We start from the raw sequence: 18,291 nt of genomic DNA on the forward strand, positions 1-18,291 counted from the left end.
TCGTCTGATTGTCGGGGTCTTTTCTGTACTATTTTAGGGTAACCTTACAATATAAGTGTTATTGTGATTTGGGGCTATATAAATCAATCAGAGTTGAATTAAACATGATCTGGTATTTCTGTCAGTTTTGCCACGGCTTTGTCTTTCAAATTTGTGGAAGTACAGTAGGATATCCTTTGAAGTGGTGCAAATAGTGCTAAAATAACCATTTCAAGACTTCTAGAATAAATTAAATGCGCTAAATTGATATATTTTTTAAATAATCCCGTTTATAGATTTTCACTTAAAAAAGCGCTGTGATCGTGATTTCCTTCTCGCTCGTTTGTTCCTGGCTGCTAGTCTGCCTCGTCTCGGCTCATCGTCCTCTCTGTCTGTCGAAGGGGAGTGGTTAGGCAAAATGGTGTGCCAGCATCTCACGGTTTGCCTCTGTGATGTGAAGCAACCGGGCCGGATCACCGCACATTTATGCCTCTGCTGAGCGACTTCACCCGGAGCCGTTTGTTTTTAGAATGCGTCCAGGAGCGCGTCCTCCACCACCACCATCACCACCTCCCTATGCCGCGCGGTGCTGTGTGTGTGTGTGCCTCATAGTTGTCCTCTACTGTACCGTCACTGCTGCTGTGTCTGAAGCCGCTGTTTACAATGGTGAGTCCAAGTGTTCCCCGGCACGACTAGAATCTGGATGCCTGCTTTGAATAGACGACTGTTGTTTTGCGCAGGGATGCATTCCTGTTTAAATGGTTGCATCAGGTGTGTGTCGGTTATGTAGACGACAACGTGGATCTCCAGTGTTGTTTCTTAACTAGCAGCAAAGAAAAGACGCTAACTCTTATTCTGTGGTATTTTCAACCTTTCCCTCCGTTCCATGTGTTTCTAATCAGGAGACACCAAACAGGCTTCGCTGGAAAGCATCCTTGAGAACGTGGAGAGTTATGAGATTACTTATCCCATATGGCTGCATCCTCTCAGACACAAGAGGTCTGACAACAAAGAGGTGAATTTGTCTAGCTCTTTGTCCTTCTGACTAACAAAATGCTTTAGACGCACTGACACACATCCAGCTTTCATATAAAACCTTTGTGTAAACCACTGCTGTGAAAAAGTGCTTGCCCCCTTCTTGAGTTCTTATATTTTTTGCATATTTCTCACTCTTAAATGTTTCAGATCCAACAAAGGGATCAGGCAAAGATAACCAGAGTAAATAAAAAAGCAGGTTTTAAATGATTTTAAACGATCGCTTATTGAGAGATAAAGCTGTCAAAGCCCACCTGGTCCTAAAACTAATAACTAGTTGTGGCACCATCAGATTGCAAGAACTGCAATCAAGCGTTTGCAATAACATCACTGTGGAGGAATTTTGCCCACTCAACTTTGCAGAATTGTTTTATTTCAGCCAGATTGGAGGGTCATGTCAAAGCATATCCATCTAATTTAAGTCCAGACTTTAACTAGCCCACGCCAAAACCACCATTTAGTTGTTTTAGGCATTCAGAGGTGGACTTGCTAGTGTTTTGTAGAGTGTCCTTCTGCATAACTCGAGTGTGTTTGAGCTTCAAGGCACGAACTGATGGCTGATCGTCCTCCTTCAGGATTTTCTGGTAGCGAAAAGAATTCATGGTTCCATCAATGAGGGCAGTCGTCCCGAAGCAGCAAAGCAGCCCCAGACCATCACACTACTACCACCACCACGCTTGACTGGTTGCTGTGATGTTCTTTTTATGAAATATGAATTACTGCGTTAGTTTCATACCAGATGTAACTGGACTCAAACCTCCCAAAAAGTTCTGCTTTTGTCTCATCAGTCCACAGAATGTTTTCCCACAAGTCTTGGTGATCATTATAATATTCTTTGGCAAAAGTGAGACGAGCCTTTGTGTTCTTTGTGGTCGGCAGTGGTTTTCAGTTTGGAACTCCCCCATTGTGCCGTTTTACCCAGTTCTTATTGTTAAATCATAATCGCTGACCTTAACTGTGGAAAATGAGGCTTGCAGTTCTTTAGATGTTGTTGTGGGGTCTTTTGTGATCTCCTGGATGAGTCAAGTATGCGCTTTTGGGGTAAATTCGGGAGGCTGGTCACTCCTGGGAAAGTTCACCACTTCAAAGTTTTCTCCATTTCACCCATACAATGTCTCTCACCATGATTCACTGGAGTCCTAAAGCCTTAGAAATGGCTTTGCAACCCTTTCCAGACTGATAAATGTCAGTGACTCTGTTTCTTTAGATTACAGTTTGTTGCTTTTTGAGATCTTTTAGCCTACTTCATTCTTTCAGACAGGTACTAGCAGTAATTGGGGCTTATAGAGTGTGGCTAATAAAATTGAACTCAGCTTTCCAGAACATGTGTTGAATCACAATTAATTCATGATTTGAAACATACAAGTGTGACAAATATGCAAAAAACAAAACCAAAAATCCAACAACTAAGAAATCAGGAAAAGGGGAAATACTTCCTTGGCACTGTCACTTCTTCTCACTGATTAGTATGCATTTAATGTTTTGCTTCCAGCATCCAGCAGAGGCACAGGTTCTCATCACAACTGAGGGCCAGGAGCTCAGACTACTATTAGAGAAAAATGAGTGAGTAACTTGAGTTTTCAACACCAGCCTTATCTTTCCATGCAAAATCAGTAAAGCAGTAGTTTAGAGGAGCCGATGAAATCACTCATCGACATTGTTCCTTTGACTTCCACAACATGCCCTTTCCATACCTCTGTTTATTTGGCCAGATGTTAACTGTCACATAGACGCATTTATAAGGTCAGCGCCCCTTGAGGGGGTGCTGAGAAGGGGGATGAGCAGAGGAAAGCAGGCTGATGGTTTTTGGACACTGGAGGGATGACACCCGATCCGTTCAACCAGGGCATGATGAGGCAATCAGGAAGTGAGGACTGTGCCTCTGCATCTAACGCCCTCTAATCTGATGGAGCGGTTCCTGTCCAATAACAATGGATTGGTAATAGGAAGGGAGCTTGGTGTCTCATCTGTTTAATAGACTGTGTACTAGTTTGGGGGGGGGGGGGGTTGCAACATTGAGATATCAGTGGTAACAACGGAGCTGCGGTTTATCACTTTTGGATTCGAGCCAGCGCACAAGTGGACCGGGAAGCTTTTAGGAATATTAGGAATGAAGTCCGTTTTTACCCTCGATTGCATACCGTCTCTGTCATTCATTGACTCGTAGGCACACAAATACTAACAAGCCCCGACTCCACCGTGTCTGACTGACTGCCCCCTGAGGGGATCTTGCCCCCTGTTCTCCAAACCCAGCAGGTGGTCACTCACTTACATTTCCTCCTGAGTGAGGTATTTCGCCTGCGCATGTGTGATAAGAGAGTAACTGAAGAAGATACGCCACAAAACCCTTCAACAAGGTGTTGAATGGTGCAAATAAAATATGTTACAATTTTTTCCTAAGAAAGAGGAACTACAATCCCCGCTCGGTACTCAGGACAGGAAAAAATATTGTGAAACTTGTGTTCTTTTGTGAAACTTCTCATTTTTTGTGCAACAGAGAAGCTGTGAGAATGGATTAACTCATAACAGTTTTTTTCTGCCGCAGTCAGAGTTACGGAGATTTCTGTAAAGATATTTACTTTTTTCTGAAAAGCTGGATTTAGTTACTGAAGCAGTGTATCCTGTGATGCACACACTTTAGTATAAAACCGAATGTTTTGATTCTTTAATGTACTGTGTCTGAGAGCTATATTGAGCTGAACAAATGATGCAAATATTCCATCCATGCATCCAGGCAACCATTGTCTGCTGTTTTTGCTTATGTGGATGTAGGTATTGAAGTCAGAAGACAGTTTAACATTCGTTAAAACAACAAACAAAAAACGAGGCTTCAATTCACCTCAGCTCATATTTCCTGTACAGTGCGCTGCATGAGCGGTGCTGCAGGTTCAAAGAAAGCTTGCAGCTTCTTTTGTAGATTCATTGTTTAGCTGAGGCTCAGCAGTGTTGCCCACCAACTCTGTTGCCCCACAGAGAATGCTATTCTGGATTAGCCTACCCTGTTTCTGTTTATCCTTTGCTGGTCTAATGTGAGACTTGAGTCAGGGCTAAGGCAGAAAGCAGTTTATGCCAAGGGAGATTAATGTCTGATTTTGGAGACAAGCCAGAGAAAATGCTACCAGTGTCCACCCTGTGTCCTGGTTACTCCCTTATGTCCTCATTGCACCTAAAACCGGACAAGAATTCAATTCAATTTAAAAAAAAAAAAAAAAAACGATGTGAGAGCTCCAGCTGTCCTCCTTAAATCACTTCAAATCTTAGGGGAAAGCATAACTGTGAGTTTATGTGGGCATCAGCCCCCTCCCCATGGCTCGAGTCAACACTCAATCCATTTCTGTCCTCCCTGGTCATGTTTTTGAATGTGTGTGTATCTGTGTGGCTCTTTAGCATTTATACTTCACTGGTGTGGTTGTGTATAAGCGGCTGCCTGAGCTTTTATCTTAATGAAAGACTGTAGTGCACCAGCAGAGGGTTAATTCAGTTAAGAGCAAGGCAGGGGCCATAGTGAGTGCTGACTCAGGTAGCAGGAAAAGGATGTAAAAACAGAGTGAGCGAGGCAGGAAACAGTAAGAAACTGAACGATGAGCTTGAGGTGTTGAAAGTCATGAGAAGAGGAAAGCAGATTCTCTGGTCAGTTCTGGTTCAGAATGTGCCGACACTCTTGCTTCCTCCTCCGCCTGACTTTCTCTGTTCTCCTCTTTAATGTCCTTCCTGCACACCCTTAAGTGCATTAATCTGAATTAAGCACTCTCATGGGAAGATCACACTATACTGTTTCTCCTCTCCTTCCTTTCCCCTCTTGTCCCTTGCCATCATGCCCACACCTTATATGTCTTTCCACTGGCCAACTTAAAAAATGTGCACCCCGTTCTTTCTCCTTCTCTCCCCCCTTCTCTCACCTCGTCTGATATCCCCCCAGGGCTTTAATCCAAATATACATTCCCACATGTTCCCTGCGGTCAGGCTTGGGCGTCTGCGGCCACACGCAGACAGACGACACTCGCAGACACATTTGTGCACCCCCAAAAAGAACACAAACATGACTTGAAAGCGCAGATCTGATGGATTGCAGGTCTGTTGAACAGAGAGTGGGTTCATGGATTTGCTTGTCCTTGTTTCCCTTGTGCCTATGTTTAGTTTCACAGCCGTCCTGTTTGCTTAGATGCATTAATCTAGGCCTCTGTGTTAGCCTGTGTGTGTGTGTTCAACCAAGGCTCCGCACACACAGAACGTTAGCCTCCATCTGCAATAAAAGCCTCTTCATCATCTGTTGCTGAGAGGTAATTTGACTTTGCATCAGCCTTCCCCCTCCTCCCCGTCTTCCAGCTCTATGTGGTGATGTCATCTGATACTATGAGAGAATGTGACCCACTGACCCTTAAAGCATTACCCCAAATTCCCTCTCGCTCCCCCCTTCTTTATCTCTCAAGTACATTAGCATTACTCTTCCCCCATCCCTTCTTTCTCCTCTTGAGGCTGAACCAGGCCTTTGTCTCAGCTTCACTGCCAGACCGCCGTGATTCAGGCATCGCCAGGCTCCTCAATCACAGCATCTGTCCAAGCGCTGGATGACATCCAGTCGCTGCTGCTGACCGCCATTGGACAAAGCTTTTTTTTTTTATTCCAGTCTCTACTTGAAAGCTGTCACAGTATTCAGCAGAATACATAAAGCTTTGGGGTATTCCAAAAGTGTTGCTGGAGAGTTTCACGGCAGTTGACTCAGGGCTTTGTGGTGCCATTAAATTGCATATCTGGCCAAATTATTACTGATTTAATAAAGGGTGTAAAAGTTTTTAATTATCTGCAGTATTTCATTTAATTTCAATTTCAAATGACTAACTAAGTGATATTTATCTTTCTATTTCAGTTATTCTAATATGTTTCACCACCCTGCAGGTTGTCCATTTACTTGAACCCTGTATAGTATTTTCATTTCTTTCTCTCACTGAGCTCCAACTTCTGGAGACGTTGGTGATTAGAAATGAAACTCAGACACACCCGCAGGTTGTTATTCTCTGGTTTCTGTGGTTGTAACTCGCTCATCATTAATGCACACCTTAGATCTTACAGTTAGAAGTGCTGTAGAGTCAACTTTTATGTCACGATTGCTCAGTCATTGACTCTGTCTTTTGAGTTCATTGTTTTTTGTCCCCAGTTAAGAGTTTTTCAGTGTTCTTGTAATTATAGATTTCTGGAGTTCTATGTTTGTGGTTATGATTAAGTTCTAGTCTAGTGTATTATCGATTAGTATTTTGGGCATTTTGGTTTTGTCACCTGTTATTTTTATCAGCCTCCCCTGTGCTCATGTGTCCAGCTAAGTTTCCGTCAGTGTAGGCGTATTCATGTTTTGTTACTTCCTGTCTTATTTTGCCAGTCCCAGTCTTGTGTGTATTGTGTTCAGTTTTGGGTCCCCTTGTCTTGTTACTTAGATTCTGTTCACCCGTGTTTCATTTTCCTCAGCTGTATAATGGTTCCCTAATTACCTCATGTGTATTTCACTTCCTTTTGGCTGGAGCCCAGCTTTGTTTTGAATTTTTTTGCGCATTCCAGTGATGAATTTCCTTATTTTGAGTTCAGCCACTGTCTCTGGAGTCCTGCACAGTAGTTAGTCATGGTGTGATAAATCACCATGAATGTGTTGAATCTTTCCAATTGCTTCACCACAAGGCAGAGGTAATATCACAGAAGCCTCTGTACCGTCTGCTCTGAGATCGATTTGAGAAGATGTATGTTGTTATTGGGAGATATTATGTAAAATGCCCCCAAATTTGTGGACCCATAATGGTCACGTGCTGCAGAACGATACGGGCCTCGACACAGGCTTCATTTGGACACGCCCCCTTTGCTCGACACAGGCCTCGGGGCTTCAACATCAGATGTAACATCACAAATATTGGGTCCTAAATCTGTCTACCGTGCAGCATATTGTGAGATTTTTAGTTGTTATTTTGCCATGTTTTAAGTCTTTTCTATTTCTTAAGCATAGACTACCATCAACGATACCAAAGTAACTTACAAATACATTGCTGGGATTAGACTTTTCATTAAAACTTTCATTAAAATGAGTCCCCAAGGAATAGCAAGATTCAGCTCAGAAACTGCAGCTGACTGTCAAGTTAAGGATAAGGGAGAACAGAAGTGGAGTACTTGTGTGGTTCCATTATGGAAGAAATGACTGTGGAACAGCAGCAGGCTAAAGTTCAGTCATCTAATGTCATTAATTGCCACAAAATTGGCCTACAGTTGACACAGAGGATGATGGGAAATGTCTTCAGGAAGTTAGGGAAGCTGGAAAACTTGTGGAATTACAGATATAAATGACATTTAGCTCAAATCACAACATGACCCTGTTCATGCTGACATCATACGTCCCACCGATCGTTTTGAGGTCCCCCTTTAGAGTTCCTATTGGTCTATGTGGTTAGCCAGCCCCTTCTTCCTGTGAGTCCTAATCTGTTAAAAGTAGTCATTTTGTGTCTTTGCTTGTTTTATTTCAAATTCTCATCAGCAGGCTGTCATTGTCTTAAGAGGCTTGTTTCCTTCTTGGCATCGAACAGGGATGAAAAAGAAAATTTGCATCATCCTTTCAATGAGTTTAACACTGGTGGATCTGTGCTAATTTGCCTTCCTGGTCAGATAGTCAGATTAGAAGCCATTCTTATCCTCGATAAAGCTTATAGGTATAGGTAGGGCTAAATCAAGTGACTCAGAAACATCCCTTAGGTACAATACCGATCCAAGGTTTTGGACTGGGAGGTAGATGGTCTTTTCCTGCCTTTGGGCAGAACATAATTTCCAGCAGTTTAATCATTTGTTCCTCATTGAAATATATGGCAGTGATAAGGATCTTCTCATTTAACTTAAGAAATCAAATTTGGCTGAGGCATATTTACAAGAAGATTACATTTTTATTTTTCTATTTCCCTTAAAAGCCACCAGATTAAAAAATAAATGAAGAAGCAATGATAATAAGGAAATCTTTAAGATCTTTGGTCTGTTTGAGTCAAACTCCTGCAGTTTAATGCTTCAGGAAACAACATCAGTAGATGTGCTTGAGTTTCTCTGCAGTTACAGCCAGTTGCTGAGTTGGCCTGAGGAGAAGATGAAGATGACTTAAAGTTTAAAGTTGACTGAAAACAGGAAGAATGGTTTGCAATAAACATTGGACTTAATTGTGCTGATACAGATAAATAGAAAATAAGAGGATTATGATACTTTATCCAAAGAAAGCTTTCGGTGTCATGCATATGCATGTTTCTGCTTCACAGCCTGAAAAATAGCAAAGAAGCTCAAGAGCACTTGTAAATAATCCATCTGTCAAACAAATGCAGTCAGGACATGCCAACAACTGAAGCTGTCAGCATAGGGAAGTTATCATCTCTTGCTTCAGCAATAGACTAGTACTCGCCAAGAAGTAAAAAGGATCACTGGGGGACGGTACATATGGCTTTGATTACAGTTTCCCACATTCTCCTGTGCGCTCTCTTGTCACCAATAGGCTCTTTGTTTAAATCTTTAAAGCACTTTTTTTTTTTTGGGGAGCGCCTGTGTTAGAGTGAATGTTTTACGAGCTGTGGGCTGTTGCAGAGAGTCTGTCCTCTGCTAACCTCTCAGCTTCCTGCAGTTTTGTATTTCACCGTCTTTTCACAATATTGTTGTTTCCATAGACTGTATTACTGTCACAAAATACAGAATATTTTGTTGTCCCTGAATTTGTTTTTTTTTACCCAGGCAGCTGTTGGCCCCTGGATATCAGGAAATATGGTACACACCCAATGGAGCGCGCAAGTCCTCTTCTCGACCCAGCACTGTGAGTCTGCGAGATAGTTTCATGCTCTTAGGCTGCGGAGGGGAGTCTTAGCTGATAAACATCAGTGTAGTTGATCAAGTCAAGTGGGAGGAGGGTAATAAACAGTTAGTGACAGGTTTTGGCATAAATACTACTACTTCTGTTTACATTAAAAGGTCAGTGTGTGATGAATGAAAATGTTGTTTTTCAGGGACACTGTTTCTACCATGGCGAGGTTCAGGGCATGGAAGGCTCCAGCGTTGCTGTCAGCACTTGTTCAGGGCTCAGGTAATAAAAAATATTTCTTATTATTCATTAAATCCCTCCAATGAGCAAGCCTTTCATTAAATTACATTGGTCTTGAATTATCAGTCCCATCCTATCTTTAGGAACTCATAGTATCGTATCACCCAATTAGAGCACTTTGCTCTCAGACTGCAGGCTTACTTGAGGTTCTTAGGGTAAAAAAAGTAGAATGGGATCCAGAGCCTTCAGCTTTTAGGCCCCTTGTCTGTGGAACTGGCTCCCAGTTTGGATTCAGGAGACAGACAGTCTCTCTATATTTAAGATTAGGCTTAAAAGTTTCATTTTCATTTTTACAAAGCATATAGTTAGGGCTGGAACATGTGACTTTAAACCCTTGCTTAGTTATGCTCCAACAGGCCTGCGCTGTTCGGCTTCCCATGATGCACTGTTTCTTCTTCAGTCACCTCTTTTTACTCCGTGTGCATTTAATCATTAGGTATCATTATTTATAATTAATCTCTGTTTTCCCCTCTCTGATTCTGGTTGGAGCAGAGGTTTCTTCCTGTTAAAAGGGAGTTTTTCCTTCCCACTGTCACCAAGTGCTTGCTCGTACAGTGTCATCTGATTGTTGGAATTTGCTCTGTATTAAGGCAGCATTTTTGAGGTGTTTATTGTTCTGATTTGGCGCCATATAAGTCAAATTAAGTTGATTTAAGACAGGGGAAACCATGCATCCGAACAGATTTAGAATATAAAAAGTAATAAAACTTTACAGTAACATATATTTAAGTCCAACTCAAGTATGGATGGATGTAGATGGCTCAGAGTAAGAGAAAAGTTTCTCAAGTTTGTTTGAAAAAACACCATTTAAAGCTACATGTTCCATCCATAGATAAAATCTTTAAATTTATCCGGCAAGGAAAAGAGCTGAAAGGACAAAAAAGAGGATGTTTCTGTAAAGTCAACATTTTCTGAAAAAGCAGAGGTAAGAGCTAAAAGACGTGATGGCAGGGGAAAGAGCTGTGCTTATACAAACAGGAAATTGTTTGATACCGACTAGATTGTGCAGAGATTATATTGATCAGCTGGTTGCTCAGCTCATTCATTTGCTTATCTATAGTAGCAATAAGTTGCTTGCTTTTAAAAAAACCCTGCTAGAAACAAGTTTCTCAAACTTCCTGTCTAAAACATGTACGTATTTCTGTTTTATATACGTGCTGAGAGACGTGCTGAGAATTCGACAGCTGGGCAGTGGGAGTAAAAGATGTATGAATTTGACTTTCTTCAGCTTGTGATCAAGCTGTGCCTCAATAAATAATGTTACAGGAAACAGCCCTGTGTACTGTCCGATGTAGTCTCCAAGTTTATTAGGTCACTGGCTTCAGTGCTGGTTCATTGAGTACAGCTCGGTACTGGAGATCTTGTGTGTTCTCCTGATGCACCTCCAGAGCAGCTGCTGCTTCCTGCTGGAGACACTCAGAGAGAGAGAGAGAGGAGAGGCAGGCAGCAGAGGGGGAACTAGTGAGGGCTGACAAACATCTTAGTCGTGCGTGTGTGATTTCTTTCTGGGTTAATGTTCTGCATCTGGAGGATGAGCGAATAACATCTTCCTGCTAATGTAGATTCTGCAAGGGAATGCAAATACAGCATAAAGGGATGTTGACGTGTGGGCGTCTGACTTCTCCAGATGTTTTCTGCAGCTGCACGGCCCGCTGCTCTGCATGCACTCGTGTGTGTTTGAGTATAGGTGTCTGTTATGATCAGTGGCTTTTTGAAGAGGATTGTTTATGTCAGCTGATCTTTATTTACACAACAACGGAGAAAGAGAGAAGCGTGACCTTCTGTCGCACAAATATTAAGACATCGCTGATTTTCTGAATATGACTGTTTTTCCCTCCTAGGGGACTAATTTCCCTGAACACGAGCATCAGCTACCTGATAGAGCCTCTTCCCGTTTCTACGGATGCTGATCGGCACGCTGTGTTCCGAGCCGAGAGTGTTCGTCTCCCCGGGGGTCACTGCCAGCATCACCATGGCAAAGTGGAGCATGAGGAGGGGCTTAATGACTTTATCAAGGGAATGATGTCACCACAGGGTTTGAGGGTGAGCTCAGTAGCAGTAACCTCATCGATGACATTCTTTGAGATTTATTAAAACATGATTATGTTGTCTTTCTCGTCAGGAAAAAAGGGAAGTGAGTCAGAATATGAAGTACGTAGAGCTGCTCATAGTTGCAGACAAGACTGAGGTGAGAAAACAGTGTACTCAGATTGGGTGACTTTTGCAACCACACTGGGGGGGGGGTTTGCAGTGAACCATTAAGATGTGGTAGCGGGGAGTGTGGCTTTTCGTATGTGGGATTAGGTGTGTGCCATCATTATTATTTATGACCTGTAAAGTTTGCATTATGTATAGCTTCCCACTTCATGCAGTTGCAGGTAAACCCAATTGTGGAGAACGCTTGCAAAAAAAAAAAAAGGTTCACTTCCTGTTTTATTTCAAGTGTGAGATGTACCCTTTATGGGAAAGATATTTTAACAGATGTGTAGACGTTGAGTTTCTATTTCTGTGTGTTCATTGTGGTTTATGGTCGTTGCAGTTTGAGAAGCACAACTCTGATCTTGACAAGACGAAACAGAAATTAGTGGAAGCAGCCAACCTAGTTGACAAGGTAACATCTGATTTGAAACCAGAAAAAAAAAAGAAAAAAACCCCAGATACTGGAGTTTAACATGCCTATTTTTATTCCTTATGCCGACACCGATAGTACTACAAAGCTTTAAATATCCGTGTGGCACTAATTGGTCTGGAGGTGTGGACCAGCCAGGACATGATCAGCGTCTCCGATAACCCGCACAGCACCCTGGCAGCGTTCCTGTCTTGGAGACAGAAACAGCTACGCAGTCTCCCCAACGACAATGCTCAGTTGGTCACGTCAGTGTTTCTCATTCACTCTAGTACATTTCATAATCATTGCGCAAGACAGTAATAAACACCGGTTGCAGTCCAGCGGGATGCTCTTGACTTGGAACTAATTTCAAGTGCTCTCTTTTGTCTCCAGGGGGAAGTCATTCCGGGGCACGACCATCGGGCTGGCACCTCTCAAAGCCATGTGCTCCGAATACCAGTCCGGCGGAGTAAACATGGTGAGGGACGAGTGTGTTTAGATTTAAATTTGATGATGCTACGCTACATCAGCATGCATCAAGTCAAAGAATCACACGTTGATTTCTGCTGATCTTAAAATTCTCGTGCTGTGTCGAACAGGACCACTCAGATTTATCAGTCGGCGTTGCTGCCACGATGGCGCACGAGATGGGACACAACTTTGGTATGAGCCACGACATTCCAGGTTGTTGCCAGGCGAAAGCAGAAGACGGAGGCTGTATCATGGCTGCTGCTACTGGGTATGAAATTCAGCTTGCCACAATACAAAAAATTGCATTCATTAAACCAGGAGAAAGGGGATAAATGATAGAATATGAAAGAAAAAATTGAACCTGATTTCTTCCTTACCTCGTGCTCAGGGATCCTTTTCCTCGAGTGTTTAATGATTGCAACATAAAGGAGCTGAAGAGCTACCTGAGCTCTGGAGGAGGAAAGTGTCTCTTTAACCTGCCCAACACCAGGACAATGTATGGAGGGCATCGCTGTGGTAACGGTTACCTGGAAGACGGAGAAGAATGCGACTGTGGAGAAGAAGAGGTCAGTGGGTGTTTCTGTGTATGCACTGCAGGTTTTTCTTTTGATGGTTTTGCCAGGCTTCATAACTCTACAACACGTTTTGCCCAGGAGTGCACAAGTCCATGCTGTAATGCCAACAACTGTACCCTGAAAGCTGGAGCTGAGTGTGCCCACGGAGTCTGCTGTCAGAACTGCAAGGTACATTTATTAGTGTACATACTATTTAAATGGGAAATCACCAACCCTTATTCTCACTAGTACAGAATAAATGTTCTACTCTTCTAACTTTATTTATGTCATTACTCTTTTGTCTTTCACTGTGAAGCTGAAGAGCCCGGGTGTGCTGTGCCGTGCTCTCTCGGGGTCATGTGATCTTCCTGAGTTCTGTGATGGCAAAACAGAGTCTTGTCCTGCAGATTTTTATTTAGTAGATGGCACATCATGTGCAGGCGGGAAGGCCTATTGTTACACCGGCATGTGTCTGACCCTTGAGCAACAGTGTCGCTCACTTTGGGGAAAAGGTGGGTAAAGCGGACTCTCCATCTATAGCTAACTGCTGTTTATCCTCACTTAAACGCACTTGGTTAATTGATCATCAACAAGTCTCAGCACCTCATAAAAGCAGAGGTTTTGGCAGTTTGCTGGTCTGGAACATGCAGGTGTGTTTTAACATAATCCTACAATCAAGAAAGTAATCAAGGTGTTGGAATAGTCCAGGCAAAGTCCAGAACTCAGTCCGAATGAAATGTGGTGGGAACTTAAGAGAATTTTGCATAAACAAATTCAAACAAACCTCAGTGAACGGAAGCAACATTGTAACAAAGAGTCGTCCAAAACTCCTCCACAAAATGTTGAAACTGATGAACTCATACTGAAAATAACTACTTCAACTTATTTCTGCTAAAGGTGGTTTTGCTTCTAAAAATGGTCTTTATTATTAAAGGATTATTAAAGTTTATATACATATATCTTATAGACTAACTTTAAATCAGTATTTTTAGTGAACAATAACTTAACAAAAATAAAACTGAAACAGTCAAATTTTACAAACTGTACATGGTTTGAAGGTGCATGCACTCATGCTTTGAACTTTAAAATGGTCTTGGTATTATTTTAAATACCAAAACCACAGGAACAATAGCTCACTACTTTTTAAGGAAGTGACTGCACAAATAATATCTCTTTTCTTTTCATCCGTAGGGCTTTGAGGGGTTTGAGTCATACCAAGTTTCTGGACTTTTTTTAATTAAAGAAATGAATGTTAAAGAGATAAATATCCAGTCAGGCTCAGTGTATTTAAAGATGAGTCCTTGATGGGTCACAGGACTAGGGATTGTTATTGGACAGTGTCCATGTTCATGTGGTGACAGAGCCTTTGTAGTACCACAGGAGCCACATTGAACAGTAAGGGATGCCATCTGGTCTTCATCAGACGGTCAAATAACACAACCTGACTGTATGCCTGCATGTGTGTTATTGTGTTTGCGTGAGCTCACACTTTTAAATATGTTTCTGTGCATTTTTTTGTTGTTGTTTTTTGTTAAACCACAGATGGTCGTCCGGCCCCTGACCTGTGCTTTAAGAGGGTAAATGAAGCTGGCAATATGTATGGGAATTGTGGCAAAGATGAGTCTGGGAATTACAGGAGCTGTAGTGACAGGTGAAAACCAAAACGTTCAGCAACAAACTAATCACACTTTCATTTACTTCTCCCTCAACTGAAGTCTAACTTTGTTGTTTTGGGTGGGGGGTTCTGTTTACAGGAATGCTAAATGTGGGAAAATCCAGTGTTTGGCTTCAGCCTCCAAGCCTATTGAGCAAAATGCGGTTGTCATAGAAACCACGGTTACTGAGGGCTACAAAAGAATCATGTGCAAGGGGACACATGTGTACAAGCTTGACAAGGAGGAAAAGGAGGCACAGGGTGACACTTTGGATCCAGGTCTGGTCATGACGGGCACCAAGTGCGGCGAAGACTTGGTGAGAGTTATGAAAATGTACTAAACAGAGTTTGCAGTAGTAGTAAAGAGCATGTACCAGTACTACTTTTTTTTCACCCGATCTTAAGTCACAAACAAAGCAGACAAAACTGTTTCGATCAGACAGAGAAAATGGATCATCTGTGATTTCAGTTTTCACCTGAAAGGGGATAAGCAACCTGTCTCGAAGCGCTTCTCTAATGCTCCTCCTCACGCTTCTTTTGTTTGAACAGATTTGCTTTAACGGATTATGCCGCAATGCATCTTTTCTCAGAGCGGGGGAATGCAACGCCAAGTGCCACGGACACGGAGTAAGTTTCAGTGTGTCGCAGAAGAGATGCTGGTTTGATGGATTTCTCTGGACTTCTGAGAAAGATTTGGCAGCTAGCCTACAATTACTGAAAGCTGGCAGCCCTAAGCAGCGCTGCAGGAACGGTCCAGATCCTTTGCTTAATTAAAAGTAGCAACACAACAATATAAAAAAAACATATCATAAACAAGTAAGGGTTTGGCATTCAGGCATCTTACTTATGGGAAACCACGGCTGTATTATGCAGCAATATGGTCACCTCTGTAAAATGTTCCATAAACTATACAATTTTTTTCGGCAGAGCCTTTTTACTACATTTTGTTACAAAACATTGACTTCCTGTCCCTGATTCTCCTTCAGTCATAAAAAATGTGACTTATTCTCTTACCAGCTGTGCAACAACAACCGTAACTGCCACTGTGATCCAGGCTGGGCTCCTCCTCTCTGCGACCAGAAAGGATCAGGGGGCAGTGTGGACAGCGGGCCTGTCATCAACCGCAGTGAGACCCATGCACCAATCATTTATGTGCAGTTAATTAAAGTTAAAACAATTTTTTTGGTGTTTGTTTATTTTCTGACTCTTGTCTATTTTATATTCCAACAGGAAGCGTTGGTACAGCCCTCCTTACTTCCTTTCTGCTTCTCTTGGTGGGTTTGGCTGTTTTTGCTTTTTGGCGCTTCGGCAGACATAAGCTCCCCTCGCTGAAGCCTTCTGCTCCACCACCAGTGCCAAAGTATGTAGTTCTGAAGTTGCTAAACACTAAAAACGTACTTTGCAGATAACGTTTTTCCTTTGTGTTGTGCGAACATCCAGAATGAATGAAATCCACACTTCCGAGCCACCTGACGTCAAGCCTCTTAATCCGGAAAGTCGTGCCAACGGTCATGCCAACCCAACATTCTTGCTAAAGAATTCGGTAAATAAGCCCACTCTTTGACCACCTAAGTAATGTCTGTCATGTAATACCATAAAAAATGTTGAAAATACTTGTCATCTTTGTGCTTTTCCACATGGGAAGCCTTCTCCGCATCCGAGCCCGTCTGCCCCACCTCTACCCAGGAATGGTATTGTATATCCTGCAGGGAAGCCTCCCCCTGTACCAATGTGTGCAGGAGAGCAGCGAAAGCAGACACCACAGCCCCAGAGAGTGATCTCTCCTCAGGGCTGCACTCCCCCTGTCCCTCCAGGACAGAAACCCAACCAGGCTTCTGCACTGCCTACAAGACCTCCACCTTTACGCTCCCTGGATGCCAAAAACTCGTCACAGCTTTCAGCAGTACCCAAAAATAGACCAAACCCCCCAAACAGACCTCCACCGCCTTGCCCTATCAAAAAACAATCAGGGGTAAATCCTTCTCTTCTGCATTAATAAGTAAAGTGTGTACTTTTGCAACAGTGAAATAAATGCTGAACGTCTCGTTTGTCTTGCAGGACCCTGTGAAAGGCCCACAGGTTACCACCAATGCCTTGCAACGAGGAAAACCTGGTTTGGCTCCATCTGCTGGACAGAAAATGCCAAACAGGTAAGTGGTCTTGTGTTCTCAAATGTCTCTCTGTAGGAATAAACAGATCTTAATACCGTCCTATATTTTATTAAAATTTTCTTGCACTTCTTCTCTCTAGAGCCTAATCTACAAGCTCAGGGAGGCATTGGGGACCACTGCTTACATCCAGTGACAGACTGCCTCACAATATATTTTCAGTGCGGTGCCAGGTCGTAAAAAAGGTGATAAGCGAGGAATACTTGACGCTGTACACTGGTGTGCAATATGTGGAAAATTATATAATTACAGCAAGTTATAAAGTAGAGATGTTTTAAGCCTAAGATTTAGGCTTAACAATGAGTGCTTTGTGTATTACATGTGTCTGCTTTATCAACTTTGAAGCTAGAGCTCTGAATTGAACCGCGTTTAGTTTCTTTTACTTATGTTGGTAGAATTATAAATGAAGAAGTATTTATTCACAAAATCAATGAGAAATGAATGTTTACAGAGAAACCATTGTACCAAACGTGATGCCTCTCAAAGCGAATTAGCCATAAAGGGATGTCTTATATTAAGAAAAGATGCCAGTAATGAAGTTCTTATCTGTGAATAATAATGGGTTTTAACTGGACTGATAGTAACCAGAGAAAGACCTGCATGCCTGTAAGTTTATTCTTATGGTGAAAAGTGCATGTCTGATATGTAGCAGGAGCTGTGAGGGACTTTTTTCCATTTCTTTAGTTTTTAATTTCTTTAATTTAATTTTTTTTAATTGTCTTTTTGAGTTCTCATGCCCTGAAGGGTTTAAAAGGTGGTCGTGTAACCGCAGGCTTTGGAGCAGTAATAATTTGGCATTACTGTTAGGTGCTTCTAAATATTGTGTCATATTGTGACTGCTTGGGGAATTGTAATCTGTAAAAGGGAAATGCAGAATGCCAACTCCCATGTTTTACCTCATTATCAGACCTATGCAAACACAGGGCTTGTGTAACACTGTGTCTGAAACTGAAATTCAAATGAACACATGGGTAAATAAAAAGATATTGAACATTTTAACAGGTTGTTGTTTTTTCAGCTTTTTCTTCCTAGCTTTCGCCAATACAGCTGCCATTGTAAGTGCTATGTACAAAAACAGCTCTAGAGGTACTTTTAAACCATAGATTTGAACATGACTGCATCATAGAAAACTTCAATAAATAGCAACTCTGAGGGATTGTAAATTATTTTCCTGTGCATTCTTACAGTAAACTGGAAACACCTTTATTCACCCTGTTCACAATTCTCTTAAAGTGGTTCAGACTGCATTTGCAGAAGAAAAATAAACTCTTAATTTTAGCGTTTACATTCATACTTTGGCCACCAGGTGGCAGCACAACATGCTGGAATCAACACTGACACATTATCACATGACCAAAATAGAAACTTCACAGCCAAGGCTTATAGTCTTACAGTGAAGGGATCATCATTAGTATTTCTTTGGGGAACTGATGACCACCCGACTACCAGTTAACTCATTTAGTCTAATCTCAATGCTGTCGTCGCGTGTTCTCCTCATAGAAGGATGTTTTTTGAACATATTACACTAAAAATAGTCGTCCATGTTTGATTTTTCACATCCTGTTCTTCCTGAAAACAACTTGGTAGTAGGAGCAGAGTGGAATAAGATGAGCCAGTGGCTACGTTTATCCATGTTCTGTGCACTGACAGCCATGAAATATAATGAACTTATTTTTTTAACTGTTTTTGGCAGCTCCATCAAAGCAACTGTATCCAGGTCTCAAATA

At 42.1% G+C, this 18,291-nt stretch overlaps 1 protein-coding gene across 2 annotated transcripts; it reads left to right on the plus strand.

Annotated features, from left to right (window-relative positions):
* The first annotated feature begins 356 nt into the window (after positions 1 to 356).
* adam19b (ADAM metallopeptidase domain 19b) lies at positions 357 to 17,600 on the plus strand. 2 transcript variants are annotated; one of them, XM_085290154.1, is made up of 23 exons: positions 357 to 645; positions 882 to 994; positions 2,507 to 2,577; positions 8,746 to 8,824; positions 9,015 to 9,091; positions 10,951 to 11,152; positions 11,232 to 11,297; positions 11,649 to 11,720; positions 11,817 to 11,983; positions 12,111 to 12,195; positions 12,317 to 12,456; positions 12,577 to 12,754; positions 12,842 to 12,931; positions 13,059 to 13,254; positions 14,285 to 14,393; positions 14,497 to 14,713; positions 14,946 to 15,023; positions 15,414 to 15,522; positions 15,627 to 15,756; positions 15,837 to 15,939; positions 16,042 to 16,368; positions 16,455 to 16,546; positions 16,647 to 17,600. In XM_085290154.1, the coding sequence occupies exons 1-23, from the start codon at positions 510 to 512 to the stop codon at positions 16,651 to 16,653; spliced, it is 2,844 nt and encodes a 947-aa protein (XP_085146280.1). In that variant the 5' UTR covers positions 357 to 509; the 3' UTR covers positions 16,654 to 17,600. The 2 variants fall into 2 exon arrangements, with proteins under 2 accessions (XP_085146280.1, XP_085146282.1); XM_085290156.1 differs by lacking the exon at positions 2,507 to 2,577 and having other exon boundaries at positions 510 to 645; positions 16,647 to 17,599.
* Positions 17,601 to 18,291: the final 691 nt, after the last annotated feature.

Source organism: Mchenga conophoros, linkage group LG2, assembly GCF_057382185.1.
Source record: "Mchenga conophoros isolate Kocher_MC1m ecotype Shallow Benthic linkage group LG2, M_conophoros_male_GT1.1, whole genome shotgun sequence".
Taxonomy (NCBI): domain Eukaryota; kingdom Metazoa; phylum Chordata; class Actinopteri; order Cichliformes; family Cichlidae; genus Mchenga; species Mchenga conophoros.